Below are 19708 nucleotides of genomic sequence, written 5' to 3' on the forward strand. Positions count from 1 at the left end.
GTTTTTGTAATTAATTCACAAAGTGATTCCCGCATCGCGGCTACCAAGTCAATTTAACACTAACAATAATAACGACAGAACGGGTTATAAGAAATGCCCAAGTTAGAGAGCTTAAGACTTGTTGGTGTAATGGTTAGCACATTAGGTTTTCGAGTAAGATATGCTGGTTCAAATCCTGCTTAGAGCCCTTAACAACAAGGGGTGAATATCAAAGTTCAACAATTACAACTTTTGTCAAATTATAGTATGTATGTTTTATAAATTCGATAGACAACGGTATACTTATTGTTGATAATATCAGTCTCGGGTCAAATTATGATATCATGAATGCCTTTTACTTCTGTCCAGTCTTTCTATTTCTATGCTCTGAAAGGCAAATTGAATTTCTCCAATTCGGTTCGAGCATTCTTTGAGGTTTAGCAGTTTTTTTTTCATTTTATAGAAATTCTTTAAATCCTTAAAGAAAATCCTTAAATTCTTCAAAGCCCATTGATGCGAACTTTCTTCATTGGTTTCCGTCTGGGCGAACTACTGGCCGAGTTACTCAAACCCTGGGCCACAAAATCCGACGGCTCCGGAGTCGGTGCTGGTGGCGGGTTCGTAACTGCCGGCTTGGATGCAATCTGAACCCTAATGCCCTCAGTGTATTTCAAAACGTCACCAGATTGGTCCAGACCAGAATCGAGAACCTCTCGAGATCCAAGTCCAGCCCTCGAAGTCGCCCGAGCACCACTCGGGATCCGGTTTAACGACCCTGCCGAGTCCCATTTCTCGGCTTCCGATGTTTCATTCGGCATTCGGTCCATTTGAGTTGAGCCTATCATTCGTTTGTTCAACGAAGCGTCGGAACCCCTCGAAATCGGTCGAACGACCGGGAAAAGAGAGCCCGATTTGGGCCGGTTACTCAAAGCCGACGAAAGTTCTCTCGGATTTGCGGTGAGCTGGGCTCCAATTACAGACGAGTTGAATGGCTCATTCGGCTCGTTAGAGTCAATTATAACATTTATAACTTGGTTTTCATCGGCAGCTAGTGATTTTTGGGCAACTTTGTAATTTATGGGGAACACAATTGGAGTGTATTCGCGTGATGTTGGCATTGGTTCTCGTCGCAAAATAACAGCCGAAGATTGGCGGCGAGTTGCGCTCGTAATTGGTCGCCGGTTTTTCAGTCGTTCATTAAACCTAACTTCTTCGGATTCGACAGTTCGCTCGGCTTGCCGAGTCGCTTGTTGATAAACATCCAAGGTCGTCGGGTACCAATTAACGTAAGGCTTCGCAGTTTGAGCTCTACGAAGTCGTTCTTTGCTTGTCGACTCTGGCTGTTCTTGTCGCTGTTGTGACGTAACTGTTATAGGCGATGTCATAACCGTTTTCTTGCTTACGTAATCTCCTCTGATCATTGCGTAATCTAGTTCGCTTGTTGATGACTTGTCAAATTTTACTTCCATTTTAGGAATGTTCAATTCTTCGCTCGGTTCAGGGCTTGAGTTTAACCTCGCGTGAGCACTTTTAGCGCCTTGTCGGGTTTTGAACGATTCTCTATTTCTGCGTGAGGCTATTTCAACCAATTGTTCGGTTGTGTAAAGATTTCTATTTTGGTTAGGATTAATATTTTCGTCATAATCAGGTAAATTACAATCATATTTCGAGTCCAGTTGCGAAAATCGGTCAGACTCACTAGGTGTATACTCATTTGCATAGAAGAAAGCAGCCGCGTTTAGATTTTGCAATCTAAAATTTTGTTTTAGCATGTCAAGATTTTCTTCTTCGAGAAGCGTTCGAAATTTTAACTCATGACATTTCGGGTTCTCCTTTTCACATTTATTCTCAGAACTTTGAGCATGTTTTTCTGACATTGGTTTTGCCTCCTTGATGACAACATTTTGTTTACTAAGTTGGTCCTGCCAAGAAAGAGGAATTACAGTTGGAACTTCTTTTGCGTAATCGGTGTCTGAAAGTTTTGAGAACGTGTCGATGTCTTTAGTTTTAGCCTCTCGGGCGTCAGTGGAATTTCTGCGGAATTCGTAAGGCTGGCCGTAAGCAGAGGAAGAACGAACATAGCCATTTCGGCCGACCAGAACTCGGCTTGATTTGTTGGTATTTGCAGCCGCTTGTTGTGCAATCACTTTCGAACACCTGAAACCAAATTTTTGCTCTGGGTGCTTCAGGAAATTAAATATTTAAAATAGTTACTAAAATGAGACTACTAAACTAGACTGGAATTTAACCTTATGAAAAACTTAATAATTCAGGTGGGAGGGGGTTAAATATTGACTTTAATTACAGAGCGAGGACATTTAAAAAGTGAAGCCTAATTCTTTTCATAAGTCGAGTCAAAGTCTTTGCATGAACAAAATTGGGTCGGATGAAAATTTTTTTTCTGACCCGGGTTCCTTCCTTAAACCTACCATTCTTTTATTGTCGAGATCATTTAATTTCAAAATCGATCATTTTAGTTCAAGTCAAAGTTGAAGACGTCTTAAGTAATGCGAAGTCTTTTCATACGCAATTTTTGCAAAGCATGATCATTTTAGACCTAATAAAGGTCGAGGACGTCCTTTCGGCAATTCGCTTGCCCTTACCATAATTTCTATAAGATAACTCTAGTATTAATTTGAAAAGCTCTGGCTCGTCGTCTTATGCTGTTTGGAAGATATTACAAGAAAATTTTTTCACCCAGACTGCCCATACTTTGCTTTTCAGTACTGAATCAGCAAAAATGCCAGACCGCAAATCGATATTTTCCTAAGGTACTTATAAGGGTGGCATTGAAATAAAAAAAACATTTAATTTTTTTTTCATTTTTCGTTTTTGGTCTGAATTTATTAAAAAATGCGAATTAAAACTGCATCCTGCATTTAGCATGAATTAGGTCAACTGCTAACAAGACTCGATTTAGATTTCCAGACCCAATAAAGAATCTGCACGGTGATTTTAACTCCAGTAACCTGAATTCAAGGATATTTGGATCTTTTCTGTATAATTGTATATGTAATTATACACAATGCAAACGATATGCTATAACAGGTAAAGGGGGGGGGGGTGCAAATGGACGTGGGGGTGGGGGGGGGGGGGCAAAATAGAAAAGATCCCGATATTTAAAGATCCATTTCGAAGAAAAGCCAACTTGCCAACAACTGATAACAAAACTAACACTCATGTTAATTGACTGATCGAGGTTGCTAATTTGTGACACAATTAACAAAGCAGCGATGTAGAACGTGAATTCAGATAACGATTTTAATTCAGTATGTTAAAGAGATGAAGAAAATGCCAAAAGTATTTCGTGAAGTGTAAAAATAAACTTATTTCACCATAAAATTTAAATGTGTTTACAGCTGAAGCAAAGTTGTGCAAGAAAAACAATGTTTTCCTCCTTAGTCATCATTTCAATTGGCATACGTTCTTTTTAACTGCATCCTGCTTTTAGCATGATTAGGTCAACTGCTAACAAGACTCAAACTAGATGGACTTACGATTTCCAGACCCAATAAAGAATCTGCACGGTGATTTCAAGACCTGTAATCTGAAGTAAATAATATATAAAGATTCATTTCGAATCATAGAAGCGTTGGTGATTTTCTCAATCAGTTATGGAAGAATTAAAAAGTATTCATCCTAACAATGGCACAAGAAACTGAACTATCTTTATTGTTACTCGATTTCCAATCAATCAGTTCTTATAGACACGTCCACGGCCTAATTTTTGTTGTTTTTACGTAGAGACTACTAAACTAAAATCTTTTCATAAGTCGAGTCAAAGTTTTTTTAAGAAAAAAATTGGGTCTGACGAATTTTTTATACTCGAGTTCCTTGCTTCATCATATGAGATCATATTGTCGAGATCATGTATTTTCGAGTCAAAGTCAAAATCGAGCATTTTGGTTCAAGTCTAAGCTGAACACGACTTAATTAAAGTGAAGTCTTCTAACACGCAATGTTTGCAAAACGTGATCATTTCAGACCTAATAAAAGTCGAGGAAGCCTTTTCGGCAGTTCGGTTGACCTTACCATAGTTAGTATAAAATAACTATAGTATTAATTTGAGAAGTTTTGGCTCGTCATCTTAGGCTTTTTGGCAGATATTTCAAGACAATTATTTCACTCAATAAGCCCATTTTGTACTTCAGCACTAAATCAACAAATATGTCAGACCGCAAATAGATATTTTCCTAAGTTACGTATAAGGATGGTGTTGAATAAAAAAAACATTCATTTTTCTTCAGTTTTCATTTTTTGATCTGATTTTTTTAAAAAACGCCATATAAACTGTATCCTGCTGTTAGCATGAATTAAGTCAGCTGCTGACAAGACTCGAATTAGATGGACTTACGATTTCCATACCCAATAAAGAAAGAATCTGCACGGTGATTTTAAGAACAGTAATCTGAGCTCAATAATATTTAATGATTCATTTCGAATCATGGAAGCCTTGGTGAATTCTCTCAATCAGCTATGGACGAATTAAAATGTATTCATCGTAACATTGGCGCAAGAAACTGAACTATCTTTTTTGCTAATCGATTTCCAATAGTTCAGTTCTTAAAGAATCTTCAACGACCATATATTTGTTATTTTTACGTAGAATTTTGTAACACAGCTTCCTTGATTCTCACACAGTTTTGTTAGAGAAGTATTATAGCTGTGGAAAAAAGGCAAAACGTGTGAGGCAACATACTTAAAACCCACATACCCAAAACAATAAAACCCATTCCCAAAAATACCCAAAGTGCTAAAATCCCCACGTCGAAAATAACCAATCCCAGTATAACCAATGACAAAACACCCTAATTTTAATTCAATGCCTATAATCTTACTATTCAAAAGCAAACCCACAATTAAGTTCCCAGTTGTAAAACTAGTACGAAACAAATTCTTAGACAAAATTTATTAAAACAGAACACAAAATTGTCAAACAAAATTAGTGACATAAAATTTGTTGAGACCTCCCAGCCGAATTAAATAACTTTAATCCTTGAAGGACATTGCAGTCAAGAAATGTAGAAACAAAGACTACTACGCATTGGAAATGCTCAAAATTGAGCTCATTAAATGTAGAGTAACAACTGCCTTTGCAAATGAAAAGCAACTATTGTCAAGGATAAACGAGCACAATCAATCATAAAACTGTTCCCAAACAAGTGCAAGCAAAAGAGATCTTAATGAAAGAGGTTGCAAGAAGAGCGCATAATCCAGTCATAAATATCATAATTGCCAGCAGTCTATAAAATCTTGTCCATTATTAATTAACTGCTAAAACAGCCAAAAGCGTCTGAAATGGTACTAGAGCCACCGAACGAAGACAAAAGTTTCAAAGATAATGACATGCTTCAAGATTTTTACCTTTATGTTACGGGAACAACTTACTGACAGCAAAAGAATGTTATTATTGAATAAGTGTTTTTAAATGTCGTTGCGGAAAGAGCTAAAGAGCTGAAAATTTTACAGTAAGTTTTCTATATGCAATGGGTTTCCACACCCCATCCCCGCGCATACCTTATAATGTCAGGATTTTCCTCAGTTTTTTCGGGATTTTTTTTTGGTTTCCAACCAATTTGTAATTTCAGGTTTCATTTTTTGTCAAAAGTTTTGAAATCATTAGATTACGAACTGCCGCCGTGTTCTTTGTTGCATGCATTAACCGATTGATCCTAATGGTCATTGAATGTTTTGTGACATTCACAGCAATATTTATATTTATCCCTCAGGTGTCACGCTTTAAACAATTCTACACGGCGGTTTGTTCTAAAAAGCGCATCGACCTAAAAGAGCGTTTAACCAAAAAGCGGCGCTTGAAATGATATATTTTTGTTCTCTTTCAATTTTTGTGTCCACGTGTTATAAAAGCTACCGTCTTTTAGTCTGGCTTTGTTCGTTGTTTGCAAAATTAGTCTTAACCGATTCGACTTTGAACAAATAATTAGCAACCTAAATCAAAGTTAGCATCGAAGTGATGATTGTTATTATTATTATTACAGTTTTTTCATGTCAGTTTTTCCTAAGTTTTCTTTCCTAATTCTTTTATGCCGTTTATTGTCTGATAAATATAGGATCTAAGCAGCCTATACATTTTTATAAGATCTAATGAATGTGTGTTGAAAGGCTGTTGAACCGATTTTGAATATTTTCCACAACAAGTAAACTGTTGGCTAGATTTAGTAGGAGGAGAACGTATAAAAGTCTATATGTACAATTTGATTGATTGAAATTTAATGGGACTCTCAAAGTAGAGCGCGGCCGTCTTTAAGTTGATGTGTCTTAGGATTTTTATGATTTTCAAAAAATTCGATTTAAGTTCCTGGATAGTTTCTGTACAGTCTGTTTCAACATGATATCCTATGAGCATAATGTGCTCAGAGATTTGCTCATAAACGCACTGCTACGAGCTAATGCAGTCGCTGCTCAGCTCTGGTCAGTAGACCGGCAGTCGGCTCTGAAATCTGGTCAGAAGATTTCCAGTCGGCTGTTTCTGCTGACTCGAGAATTGGCAGTCGGAATGGGTTCTGGTAATTCTGACTTCGTGCTGTAAGCTTTATTCGCTATGGTTCAGTAATGTTTCATATTCAGTTTTGCTTAGCCAGCAATGAAAAACACTGGGAACCAACTCCGTGGAGGCTCTTGCGGAGCTCGTCGAGGAAAGAACCGTATACTCCTTTTATCGGGCACAAAGAGCTAATTGAAATTTCTTTTGAACTCAATGGCGGAAGCATACTCTATATTCTCAAAAAAGACTCTGCTTATATCAAATACGAACTAAAAAGCTTACACCGTGTAAATTATACGCAGCAAAAATATATAACGATGAATTACCAGCGGTAACGTCGGTGAATTTTTGATACCAGTAACAATATAATACTTTTTGGTAATATGCTTGAGCTCAATAATTAAGGGTGAAATATTGTGATTGAAAAATTTGCATCAAAAATTTCATCAATATGGCGAAAACTTAGTTCACAGCAATCTGTCAAAAACGCCCAATTGTCATTTCGGATCCCCCCCCCCCCCCAACTTAGTGGCTGCATATTATTTGCACCCCCCCCCCCCCGACGCACGTGCCATATTTTTACATGATGATTTACTATGTAAAGGCACGTGCTCTGTAACTGGGGGAGCATAACGTACTGGGGGGCACGAACGGAAAAGATCCGTCAATTCTTTTCTGAGATGACGATTAGTAACTATTATTCATGCCTGCTGCTGGTGACGAATAGCTTCTCGGACTCTCGAGCGAACACCTTGACAGCATTGTCATTAGCCTGTCCCAATCCACACACGGAGAAGTAGTTCAAGTCACTCTCGAATCCGATCCCATCTATGTTCTGGCCTCTCTTTATTATCATCCTTGGGGGAGGTCCTACAGTTCAAAAAACGTTTTAAAATTTATTTAATTTATTATAATCAACCCGGGTTGACCACCATAGATAAATCTTGGCAACCATATCCAAGCCATATATGGTGACCAAGAAAACTTGGCAACCATATACCTGCCCATACGAAATTTCAAACGTAGGCTGAAGAAGCGTGAAATAAGTGCCTGTGACATATTTTAGTGGTGAAAAGTCTCTGTTGAAATTTTGAAAAAAGTTCAAGTTCATGGTTTCTTGGCAACCATATATATGACCATAAACGTTCATGGTGCCATGGATGACCATATATGGTAAAATTTAAATCCTTCAAATGCGAATTTTTAGCAGATATCAGATAAGATCTTTTCTCCAAAAAAGTGTTTGGAGACGTATTGCAGAAAACTTGTTGTTTATGGTTTCTTGGCAACCATATGCAAGACCATGCACCTTCATGGTTCTTACAGGTACAGTGAAACTTTATGGTCTTGGATATGGTTGCCAAAAATTTTTTAAATCTTGATTTTTTGAAGTAAATCAATAAAAGAAAGATATATAAGGCTCAGAGTCACAAAACATTGGATTTGTCATACAAGACATACAAAACATTGCCATACAAGAATTCTTGGTTGCCATACAAGAGCCATAGAGACCAAAAATGTTCTGTTTGGGATTTACCCTGACTACTTTGTACGCCTATACCCTCCCCTCCATGGAATCGCTGAAACGCGAAAAAAAATTGTATAGAAAACTTGGCAACCATGGTAAGATCATGCAACGAAAATTTTGTATGGCGTGTATGGAACCATATATGGCTCTTGGATATGGTTGCCAAGAAAGGTTAACACGGGAAATTAAATTATATTTCAAAACACTTGGAAACTAAAATATTTTAAATTTATTAATCTCAACCATTAGAAAATACAGCCAACCTTTACACTACCCCGTTGTTTATTAGAAAATGTTGGGCAGCCATAAGGAGAAAGAACAAATCGTTGACATTTGTTCTAACTAACTCAATATCTCATCCCCGTGGCAAACTTACCAATTTATTTGTGGCAATGATGATTTTGTGCATTTTTACGACTAAATTTTAGCAGTGAACTTAAATTAATTTGCAGCAATCGATGCAAAATTTTCCATGTAAGCACGGTTGGCAATTTTTACACAAAAAATTAGTATGTTTAACCATCGCACGATGAAAAATTCAAGAGTGTTTGTACTTTTGCATTTTTCAATTAGCATTTGTAATTAGCATTTTTTATATCGCTTATCTTACAAAATTGTCAAAAAATATCTGACCCGGGTGGGTAGTTATGGTCAAAGTGACTGACCTCTGTTCATGAATTTGTGAATGTCCTTCTGAGCACTTCTGACTTGTCTGCTGGCACTCAGAATCCTGGCAGCTTGTTTGACCTCTGTCTCTTCTCGTGCCAGTCTCTCCTTCTGTCTCAAAGATGACGATGATGCAGATGAAGGTAGAGGAGGTCTGTTCTTGCGTGTTTTGGGCCTCTTCTGTTTAGACAAAATCTACAGTGATAAATTTTAAGCATTAATTAGGAATTTTCCATAACCAGGAATTGAAAAAACAGTAAAAAACAATAATAATTAATAAGTAATGATAACTCAAAATTGCAATAAATTGAATCATGGTTCGAATTTTGTGCATTCTGTTTTCTTATTGTGTTTTGCTGAGATTTAGACAAAATGAGCTTTAGGACAACAATTGTTGACACTTGAATAAATGTAGTAAATTATTGTCAGAACGAACAAATAAATTTATAAAATCTTACCTTTCGTGAAACAACTGTCTCGCAGACGTATTACATATTTTTTCTGTTCTACACTTTACATTCAGAATAACATTATACGCTGCTTTCTATGTTTTCAGTGTAATATTCGAAGCCACTGTTTAATTATTAATTAAATCTGCTGAGCCGTGTATTGGTTTCAGTTCTGATCTTGTATTCAAACAAATAATTTGGACATTAAACAGTAACAAAAGCTGCAATTAATGGCTTGTACAAATACCGCTAATCATTAAAAATAGTTTTTTACTAAAATAAATTTATCATTATCCAAACTAATTCAATAACACGCTCTTCATCTTAAAGTCTTCTATAAACATTAGCGTATTATTTGTTCGATTATATATTACCTTCTGTATGTCTTTTAACTATAATTATAATTTGCTCTGAAAAAAAAACGCAAGAAAAAAATCTCCCACCCACGAAAATAAACTCCCACTTGTTTGTTTAAGAGCTGCGCCTTCGGGCCATGACAATGTCTTAGCGGCCCGTAAGGTTTGATAATAGTTATCACAACTGTAGAATTTTAAATTTTAGCTACGGTTATTCGGGGGCCTTAGCCTCTAAATTCCAACAAGTTTCAAACATAAATCCTATGTATTGTTTTTCTCTTTCCTAGCCCCCTCTAGGCAACGTTAACTCTCTTAAAGACTTCTGCTCTAACAACTTTATAAAGAAAACGGGCACAATCCTATACTTAGCAAAGTTAACTTACATCAGTTAACTTGTAATACTTATGTCTGCTAAAAAAATACATCAAAGCACGGCAAAATCTAAGTAAGTACTCTCTGTCCTTACAACAGAAAGGAGATACTTCACTTAAAAACTTACCTCTGGAAATAACCTTTGAAAAGTACAAAAACCAAGCAGTATGTATACTTCACAAAGTAAATAATAGAGATATAATCAAGTCCGATTCCCTTTTATAAATTACTTTTGTGAGAGAAGACCCAGAAATTACATGGCTAAAACAGTTTCATTCCCATTTTAGTAGTAGTAGCCTTTAGTTTGATCAAAGAAATCTAAGTTTCATTAAATGTTCTGAATCCTTTCAGTTAAGACAAAGTCACAACTGTCATTAATTATCATGATCAATATTTGTTGAATAAAGCGATTATAAAGTCTTTACTTACTTAGCCATTATTCTTTCATTATATTTGAAGCCCGGGCCGAGGCGTACACCCGTATTCCACCGTTATTAAGCGAGAATAAGGGTGTAAAGCCAATTCCACTCTTAATTAGCAGGGATAAGAGTGTAAGAGTGTAATTTTGAGAAAATTACACTTTAATGTACACTTTTTACACTCTTTAATACACCCTTATTACACTTTTAAAAATACACTATAATTACACTCTTTTTTCCACTCTTTATTACACTCTTGAGCGATTTAGGTGAAGCAAATGTAGAACTTAATGAAAATCTTTTGTTAATAGCATTTCGAAAAAGACAAGTTAGAAAGTCTATTTTAGCCCTTTTTTTCCCCTGATACTGAACTTTTTGAAATTGTCTAGAAATACAAGCCAATAGTTTGATTTGTATACAGAATTTTTAAGAAAACTCCAATTAGGTGAAGAAAATGTCGAGCTTCATTAAAAACGTTTGATAACAACTTTTTGAAAAAGACGAATTGAGAAGCCTATGTTAGCCCGTTTTGTTGCCCCGATAATACACTTTTTGAAATTGTGTAGAAATGAAAGCCAATAGTTTGATTTGTATACAGAATTTTTATGAAATCTCCAATTAGGTGAAGAAAATGTCGAAATTCATTAAAAACGTTTGTTAACAACTTTTTGAAAAAGACGAATTGAGAAGCCTATGTTGGCCCGTTTTGTTGCCCGATAATACAATTTTTGAAATTGTGTAGAAATGAAAGCCAATAGTTTGATTTGTATACAGAATTTTTATGAAATAGGCCTGGTTTAGGCCTTTCATTTAGGCCTGGTTTTCTGGCCAGTGCTTTGCTCAAAAATCTCCTATAGTTGAATGTTCATAACTCCGCCGTAGCCGGTCCCCAGCCCGGTTGAGATAAGGAGGAGGGAAACACACCCAAATCATAATGGAAAAATCTCAAGAGTTGATTTTTTTAAATCAAATTGAGATATTTCCGACACTACTGTAGCTATAAATATATTTATTGACTCATTTAGTGCATCTGGAGTAGCTCCCGGGCCGAGGATTTTCCCCAAAAATAACGGGGAAAAGAGTGTAAAGAGTGTAAAAAAAATATTTTTACACCGTTAGTGCTACCCTTAATAAGGGTGGAAAAAGTGTAATGCAAGAGTGTAATTATAAGAAGAAGAGTGGAAGAGTGTAAAAAAAAGATTTAATGGTGTAAAATAAGGGTGTAAAAATAAGTTAAAGGTGTAATTAGGAAGAGTGTAATCGTAAGAAATTACACCGTTATTCCACCGTTAAATCTTTTTTTTACACTCTTAAATTACACTTTTTCCACCCTTATTAAGGGTAGCACTAACGGTGTAAAAATATTTTTTTTACACTCTTTACACTCTTTTCCCCGTTATTTTTGGGGAAAATCCTCGGCCCGGGAGTCAAAACTTCTACGATATAACCCAAGGTTGGTCCTTTTGCTACAATTTCTCAAGTTTTCTTAGTTTTCTTATGATGGCTTAAATTAGAAGTTCTACAACATTTCTACAACAATCAAACAAATTGTCGAAAGTCAAAATCTTTTTCAAGAGGGGGATCATGATAATGGGCAGTGAATTTCCGTGTGGGAATTGAACTGCCTCCCGCATGCCTACCGTGTGAAAATCTGCCCAACCTGTTGTTTTCTCTGTTCCTCCGCCGCAGCTGTTGTTACTCGTTTCACACTCTCATTCACTTGCTTCATTTTATCCAGGTGATAGTTGACAATTTTTGGAATTGAGTCATCTGGACCAATTGCAGCCCCCACCCCTCCACACGCCAGAAGTTCAATGTTGTGCACCCCATCAAACGTAAACCTTAAATAACCATTTTTTCTTGTCATCGAAAAAAGTTTGAAATTAAAAAATTTGATTTTGCACTGAAGTCAAATTTTAGATCAAACTGAACGCAGAACCAAGAATGATGACAAAAATCATAATATAACACTTGAAAGCTGCCCGAAAAAGCACCAAATATCAACAAAAATAGCTAAGTGATTAAGTAATTATCCCGCGAAGAGCCGCAAAAGAACAGGATCGAAGCACTTATTGCAAATTTGAAGCCGTTATTGGCGACACAATGACACATTTTTCTTCTTATCAATACAATTCTTCACAATTTTTATCATTTTCAAAGCTACGAGGACCATTTTTTTAGCTCATGTCATAGAGCATTGGATAAGAATCAAAATACCAGTTGAGGAAGTCCTCGAAGTTCTCCTGCCTTTTAAGTTTCTGCGTTATTGCTTACTAGACTCTTCTTTTTACAAATTACAATTTTTTTATTTTAATACTCAAAATGCAGCGGCCAGCCAAATTGCGATTCTCAAAGTTTCGATATTGTAGAAATATAAAAGATGAAAATTCGTGGAGAACAAACCCCATATAGATTAGTCAATTTCATTTTTTGAAAAGTGAAGCTAGTTCATCAAATTTGAAATACACATGAATTCTCGCTGACTTAGAATCGCCAAAATAATTCAAATTCTTCAGAAATTTAGAAAATTAGACACTTACAGAGACAGTAGTCCTACAAAAATGACAAAAACCATCTTGGTCAATTCGTGGGTTTTCTGTCAACCATTTTTTAATCATTTCTTTGATCAAATTGTGATGACATGAAATAAAAATTGTTCTATTTCATCCAGATTCCAAACATTTTACCTAGCTGTCAAAATTTGCTATTTCGTGTCGATTTTCGTCAGTATAAAGGAAAATGAAAATAGCATCATGTTGTCAATAAAGGGTTCACTCCTTTTCTTCTTGCGGCCAATTGTAGAGAAATAACTTGGATATGTTTTCAATGTTAGGTGGAATAAAAACCAAATGGCCTAGTGAAAATTTTTTCCCGTTTTTTCACAAACGCCCATTAAAAATTTATTTGTTCAACCAAAATTGCAAGCGATATAGAGGGGCCTTTTTTCTCTTATATAATCTTTTTGAGTTATAAAATAATTGTGATGATTATCGTTTTGCTAGTGAAGATGTTAGCAAAATCTGAATTTGCTGAAAATTTTCCCCCCGTGGTTGCAGGTTTTTATTACAAGTAAATCGTATCATTGCTCAAAGCTAACACAGCTATCACCAGTTTTAGAAATTTTTACAGAGCAACCTCTTACGGCGTCTGAAAACAGGCTTCTAGCCTAATTGCCGTACGTGATGTACTCAAATGAACTTGTTATTATTATTATTATTATTATTATTATTATTATTATTATTATTATTATTATTATTATTATTATATTACAGTTGGGTCTTTACCTAGATTACCTTATTCGCTCACTATTGTGCAAGAATTTATCATCAACGATTTAGACCTAAAGTTTAACATGAACTACAACTTTTGAATTTCACAGGTTTTTTTGAACAGTTGATTAAAATTCAATAAAAAAGTTCAAATCTTTTTAAAATCGAGAAAAATGTTAACCATCCCTATTTGTGGCAATTTTAAGTTTATAGCTGTTCAATTATAGTCTGGCGATAACAGCAAATGACAGTCAATGGCCATTTTTTTCAAAACCAACACTGTGTTTCTGTCGTCCAATTAAATGTTAGAATTTTTACAATAGTCGCTAGCTCAAATATTTAGATGCTCTAAACGGCACAAAATGAGTACAAAATCTGTCCAATGATTCAAAGACTCAGGCCCATTGTTGCAGCTCAAAAAATTCGGCAGTATTTAGCTACGATCCTGCGAACTATTTGTGCGTTTAGAATGAGTAATCTCAGTTCTCTTCAAATTTTCCAGCGCACACGAAAAACAAAATCTTAAATAATTAATATTTTAGAGGAAATATATTGGTACCGCATGCTACAAAACGAGGTCTTGCAAAAAAGATATCAGGTTAATTAAAAGGAACTAAAAAATCTCCTTAGACTAAATAGTGTGTCAAATTTTACTCGAACAGATCTTTGTGTTCATTATCTGCTACATAAGCCGGCAAAAAGACGGACTCGGGGAAGCGTTCCATTTTATCAAAAGGTTTTTGTCCGGCCATATTTTTCCCCTTAATTATTAAAATATTTATCATATCTTAGATTTCCTGATTGATGCGAAAACCAAAATTTTTCACTATTTGTTTGAAGCTACCCTGTTTCAAAGTGATAATACCAAAAATTCTTATATTCGACTTATCATTGTTCCGACCCCTCTTAAGGGGGGAGGAACTATATACTCAACTGGTTTTTTTTCAGACAAATTCGGCCGGTCAATATATTCATCGTAGAGAGTTGTGAGTGGTATCATTAAAAAGCCCATCCAGCTCAGAATATGAAATTAAAAAGATTTTTATTTGAATTTCGTTTTCTGGGAGGATTTATCGAGTTTTAAAATTTTGTGAATATTGAGATCGATTTGCGTTGTTTTTCTTCTTATTTTTTGGAAGTTTTATCGAAAATTTGAAAAATTTTTTTACAAATATATTAAAATTGTTAACGATAGTGTTATTGATTTATTATTCAAAGACAAAACAATTAATTACTGTTGATTATTTTGATTTAATGTTTTGGCTAACATTTTGGGTAAATTTTTCAAGTTTCAGCATTTTCATAATTGCACAAAAAAAAGCTTCTTTGGTCCGATTTGCTTAAATTTGCTGGAGGTACACACACAAACATAGTCGGCAGACTTCCGGAAAATAGCTGCGATAGACGCTTGTGGCGTTACATGAATTGAAACAACTATAGAAATAAAATAGAAAGGTCGACCACCAATACTTTAATAGACCACTAGACTTTTTGGGTTAGCTTCGGACTGTCATTTTTATGAGACACATAAGCTCTATAAGAAGAAAGCCCTAATAGGGCTTTTCAAAATTAGGATCTTTTCCGTTTGTGCCCCTTCAGCTTAGTTGACGCATATTATTTGCACCCCCCAGAAGCACGTGCAATATTTGGAGGGGGGGTACAAACGGAAAAGATCCCAAAATTAATATTCGAAATCAAAAACTGAAGATTCTAATGTTCAAGAATTAGCGCATATATTTGGCACTACTTAGATGCACACTATTGACCTTTAATAAGTAAATGCTCATAAGATTTAAAGTGAGCTCAGAAATCACTTTTTTATGTGAGGCAAATCATTGAAAAAGCCAATTCCAAGAAATCACGCTAAGACGAAACAAAAATCTGTTAGACGAAGTAAAAAAAACATAGCAGGGCAAGTCTTGACGAACAATTCAAAGAATTTTCATTTACTAAACAGAAAACTAGACCAAGAACGGACTATGAATGGATTGGGAAAACCATTTAGAAAAAAAACCGATCCAAAAAATTGAAAAACTGTAAAATCAAAGTGAATTTGCCGCATTTGAACAAAAACCACTAGCGAGAAAGCGAATTTTTGTTCAAACACCGTTTTCTCACTCTACTTTAAATTTAGAGCGGAAAAATTTCACCCAGCAAAACCACTTGGTTTTTCGCTCCATTTCCTGTTTCGGCTTGGTCAAAATCACTACTCCAATTTGACTTCAAAAATCATGAAAATGTGTGAACAGATCTAAAAAAAAGACAGCGCCCCAATACAATTCAAATTCTTTGAATTGTAAAAAAATATTAGGAGCGCTATAATAGCCACCTAGAAATGAGGACGCGGCTATTAAAAACCACTAACACAATCTTTTTAAATTCCATGTGGCGAATACTACTTCCAATACCATTGAGAGTGCTCTGGAATCACCGTTCGGCCGTTTTTTGCTAACATATCTCGAATATTATCAAAAACGTAGCATTTACTTTTGATTTGTTCGCTAACAAATTCTCTATATCTATAACATTGGAAACAAATAAATTGATTTTAGTGGATGAAGAGCAATTGCAATTCTAGTTTTGGTTCAACCTTGGACTGTTACAATTCAGAAACAATTCATCTCACTGGTGATAGGTCCAATTGGCTTCCTAAGCAGTTCCAAATTAAAATATTGTTTTTTACTCAAAATGTTGAATTCGTTCTGACTCTAAAAATTATTTGTTTTTTTAAATAAACAAAGAGTTTTTTGAACTTTAGAACTTTTCTCCTAATTTGGTCAATTTGTAGCTTAGTGTCAGCAAAGAATGGACAATCCTTCTTTCTACTGAATTAATATTTGATCTTTGTTGCGGTTTTAAGCGTTAAGTTACAATTTTCTGGCCTTGATACTATCATATTTCACGAAATTGAGGTGTCTGACTTTTAGGCATTTGCCCATTTTTCACCCCTGTTTCTCGTTTTCGAAGAAATCAAAATCTTTAATGGTACAGATTATGATTTCAACTTCTGCGACATCACCTTCTCGAAGAATTTAATTAAGTTTTTTTTAACTTTCGTCTTTAACTGTCGTTTTCACTTTGTCTTTTAGTCGTATGACTTTTCCTGGAGAACTACTGTCCTCACTGACTTTTATGGAGAAAAAAATTATATTCTGATTTGAGTAGATAGCTGATGGCTTTCTTGACTATGAAAACAATTGTTTTTTAACTTCGAATTTTGGTTTTTTCGTCTATTTGTTGCCTCGTCTCGTTAATTAATGATGAAATATGAAATTATTGGCGGCAATAGAAGGCACGAGTGTACATAATCTAAAAATTTTTAAGAAATTCATTATGACAGTACTGGCTTCGACACGGATTTTCCGTAAAATATTTTTTGGTTTTTGTCTTTATTTGACGTTCCTTTTGTAAACGTAAGACATATTCGAATAGTTACAGATCTCAGGGGCTTCCTTTGGACGAATAAAGGAAATTTCTTAAATTTTCTATTTTAAGTTAACGATTTTCATGGCATTGAAAATAATTTTCGAAAAACAAAAAAAGTTTTTAATTTTGCAACTTTTTGGGGTTTTTGTTAATTTTTTACCTGCTTTCGTTAATGAGAGGTTACATACCACATTTCTGGTTTTCGCAAAAGGCGTATCCGAATATATTTTGAGGGGCAGAAAATAGCTTTACGGCTTCGTCAGCGTTTTATCACTTTTTTGTTGTCTCTATTTGTTAGTCTTTTGTAACCGCAAGAAAAATTGAATAAAAACAGTACTTGAAATTTTGTGGTTTTCTATCTGTTCTCAGGTCGGAACTTTATGTGCGAACGCGCATTACTGAGCCTCCTTGTCTATTATATAATTTTATATGATTAGTAAGAATTTTATATAATGGAATTATCATGGCAGCGGAAAACAAAAAATTTATCATTGCTGACTACGATCAGTGGATTGGAATTAAAGAACAGCCAATTTTGTAGAATTTATTAATTTCTTATATGTTTTCACTTACTGTCGGCTCATTTTGTAAAAAATATTTTCTCAAAGATTGAGACATGATTGTATACTGTAGAGTGACAGCAGAAACTGTGAAAAATCTTTGATTTCTAACGAATAAGCCACATAGTTTCAATGTTTGGTTACAGCCCAGCTCAGCAGAAAATTATGTGATCTATTTTTTCTGGAGCTTCATGAACCCGGGGGTAACTTGATATGTTAAACTCCCCTCAATCAAGTAGAGCTTCAAATTTTTGAGTAGAAGTTAAAAACTCTGCTTGATTTCCACCAAAAAATATTTTAAAATTTTATCAGCTGCAATGGTATCCTTTTGCAGTACCTGTTATTAAATTGGTTCTGGGAACGTTTTGCAGTACCTGTTATTAAATGGGTTCTGGGCACTGTTGGGTCTATAAGCATCTTCCAGTCTTCTAAGGTGGTTCTGCTGTTTCCACTTCTGGTCCATGTCCTGTCCCAACTGGGCTACTCTTCCGGCACCAGCCAGGGTCCGGGTCAGGGTTGTCGTCATTGCAACTCAAACTTCGATACCGCAATCACCTTGTTTTTGAGAGCGATGTCAAACGTATTCGCAAAAGTTAGATTTGTCAACGCTTTGGTCAGCTAAAAACTAGCACGATCGCAGGTATACAAACAGTTTGTACAAACTAATTAATTATGATATTACAAATAGTAAAAGACGGAAAGGGTATTCACTAATATTATAACGGGGGTCGAAAATAATAAAACGGGGGTCATAAACGGCACAATGTTCATAAACCCAATTTACATAGAATCAAAATTAAAAGTTAACAACCACGGATGGGTGAAAAAAATCTTGCTAGAAGAATTTGGTTTGAATTGAATTTAAGATAAAGCGAAAAAAATAATCTCAAAGTAAAAAACAAATCTTGTTGAGTTGTAGCGTACAATTGACATGTGTATAATTATGCATATACACAAGAATGTGACTTTATGCTTAGATAGTTTTTATTTTCACTACAGCTAATCAATAACTAAATGAAGTAAGTGACCATATCAAATTAATCAAAATCACAAATACTTTTTTCTCTCGTCTTTTGAGAGACTTTTTCTCTCGAATGTTTTCTCTCTGAATTTTTGAGAGCGTCAAAGCAGTGTACATTTTATGTTCGTTCATAACTTGAAGATAATCAAATTCGATTGGCCGGTCGGAACCCGCATTTATTACATACACGAGTAAGCAAATGTTAAGGATGTGAATCGGAAGTTGACTAAACTGTCGGACTTATGGGACCCCATATTGGAAAAAAGTTTTTAAAAAAGTTTGCTAACAATTCGACTGTATCTAACGACTGAATCTGGTTAAGAAGTCAGTAATTTTGTTAGGCAGTGAATTTATTGTTTCAGTTTTAAAGAAAGTATTGAAAAAAAATTTGTGAGGAAAATTGGCAGCCGCAAAGAGTGAATTTTACTTCGAAAAATTGAGCAAGTTTAGTATCAAAAGAACAACTCCTTTAGCCAATATCACAGCAAAGACCATCGAAAATTATTTACATTGCTCGTTGAAACTTATTAAGCAGTCAAGGTTTACTCCGAACTCATTACACTGCAAAAATTAATATACAATTTCCATTTAATCAAGAACATTTTCCCAAAACTTTGCTCTAAGATATCGGTGCGAAGCTTCTGTAAGTGCTCAAACAATTGACTCCTGAAAATTTTTATCTCACGACTGGAAAATTAAAATCAAATATAGCCGTCATGTTGCCGGAAAACAACCGCCGTTGACGCCCTTGATGCACATCGGGATTGAAACAGAAAAAGAGAAAAAAGAAGAGACAAATTAACTGAAATTTTACTGTTTTTTAGTGTCACAAAATGATCTAATTTGGTATGCAGCTTCCGTTAGATGCTGACGCGATAATTATTTCAGCTTCTAAACTAAAAGCTAATGAGCTTAAGACCGATATCAGCTAGCAAACACTCTAATGAACTTTGACAACCTAATTCTCAATGACTTAATGACCGGGCTTTATCGGTTTATCCCGCCTCTATTCAATTTGATCTTTTCACTTTGACCTTTTACAGTATTCAATTAATTGCGTAAATCAATGCACGAAAGAACTTGAAATCCATTTAGTTGAAACAGTGTGTGAAGTAAGTCAGAAGTCAAACGTGAAAATCGTGACTTCTGTAAAACCAA

The 19708-nt window shown here is 35.1% G+C and overlaps 1 protein-coding gene across 2 annotated transcripts; it reads right to left on the reverse strand.

Annotated features, from left to right (window-relative positions):
• Window positions 1–208: 208 nt before the first annotated feature.
• On the reverse strand, window positions 209–18549 carry LOC142338699 (uncharacterized). Of its 2 annotated transcripts, none has more exons than XM_075388572.1 (5): window positions 17904–18549; window positions 11935–12115; window positions 8678–8858; window positions 7192–7354; window positions 209–2136 (listed from the first exon to the last, which is right to left on the reverse strand). In XM_075388572.1, exons 1-5 carry the CDS (start codon window positions 18053–18055, stop codon window positions 480–482), a joined length of 2334 nt encoding a protein of 777 aa, XP_075244687.1. In that variant the 5' UTR covers window positions 18056–18549; the 3' UTR covers window positions 209–479. The 2 variants fall into 2 exon arrangements, with proteins under 2 accessions (XP_075244687.1, XP_075244685.1); XM_075388570.1 differs by having other exon boundaries at window positions 8678–8873.
• Window positions 18550–19708: the final 1159 nt, after the last annotated feature.

This window comes from Convolutriloba macropyga, chromosome 4 (assembly GCF_964194025.1).
Source record: "Convolutriloba macropyga chromosome 4, txConMacr16.3, whole genome shotgun sequence".
NCBI classification, from domain to species: Eukaryota; Metazoa; Xenacoelomorpha; order Acoela; family Convolutidae; genus Convolutriloba; species Convolutriloba macropyga.

Excerpts from the sequence above, each read along its gene's own strand:
- LOC142338699 (XM_075388570.1), bottom strand. The coding sequence starts at position 18,055 with ATGACGACAACCCTGACCCGGACCCTGGCTGGTGCCGGAAGAGTAGCC. Across the intron at positions 12,116-17,903 it reads CAGAACCCATTTAATAACAG|GTTTACGTTTGATGGGGTGC; the intron begins GTACTGCAAAAC and ends TGGTTATTTAAG. Across the intron at positions 8,874-11,934 it reads AGGAACAGAGAAAACAACAG|ATTTTGTCTAAACAGAAGAG; the intron begins GTTGGGCAGATT and ends TTATCACTGTAG.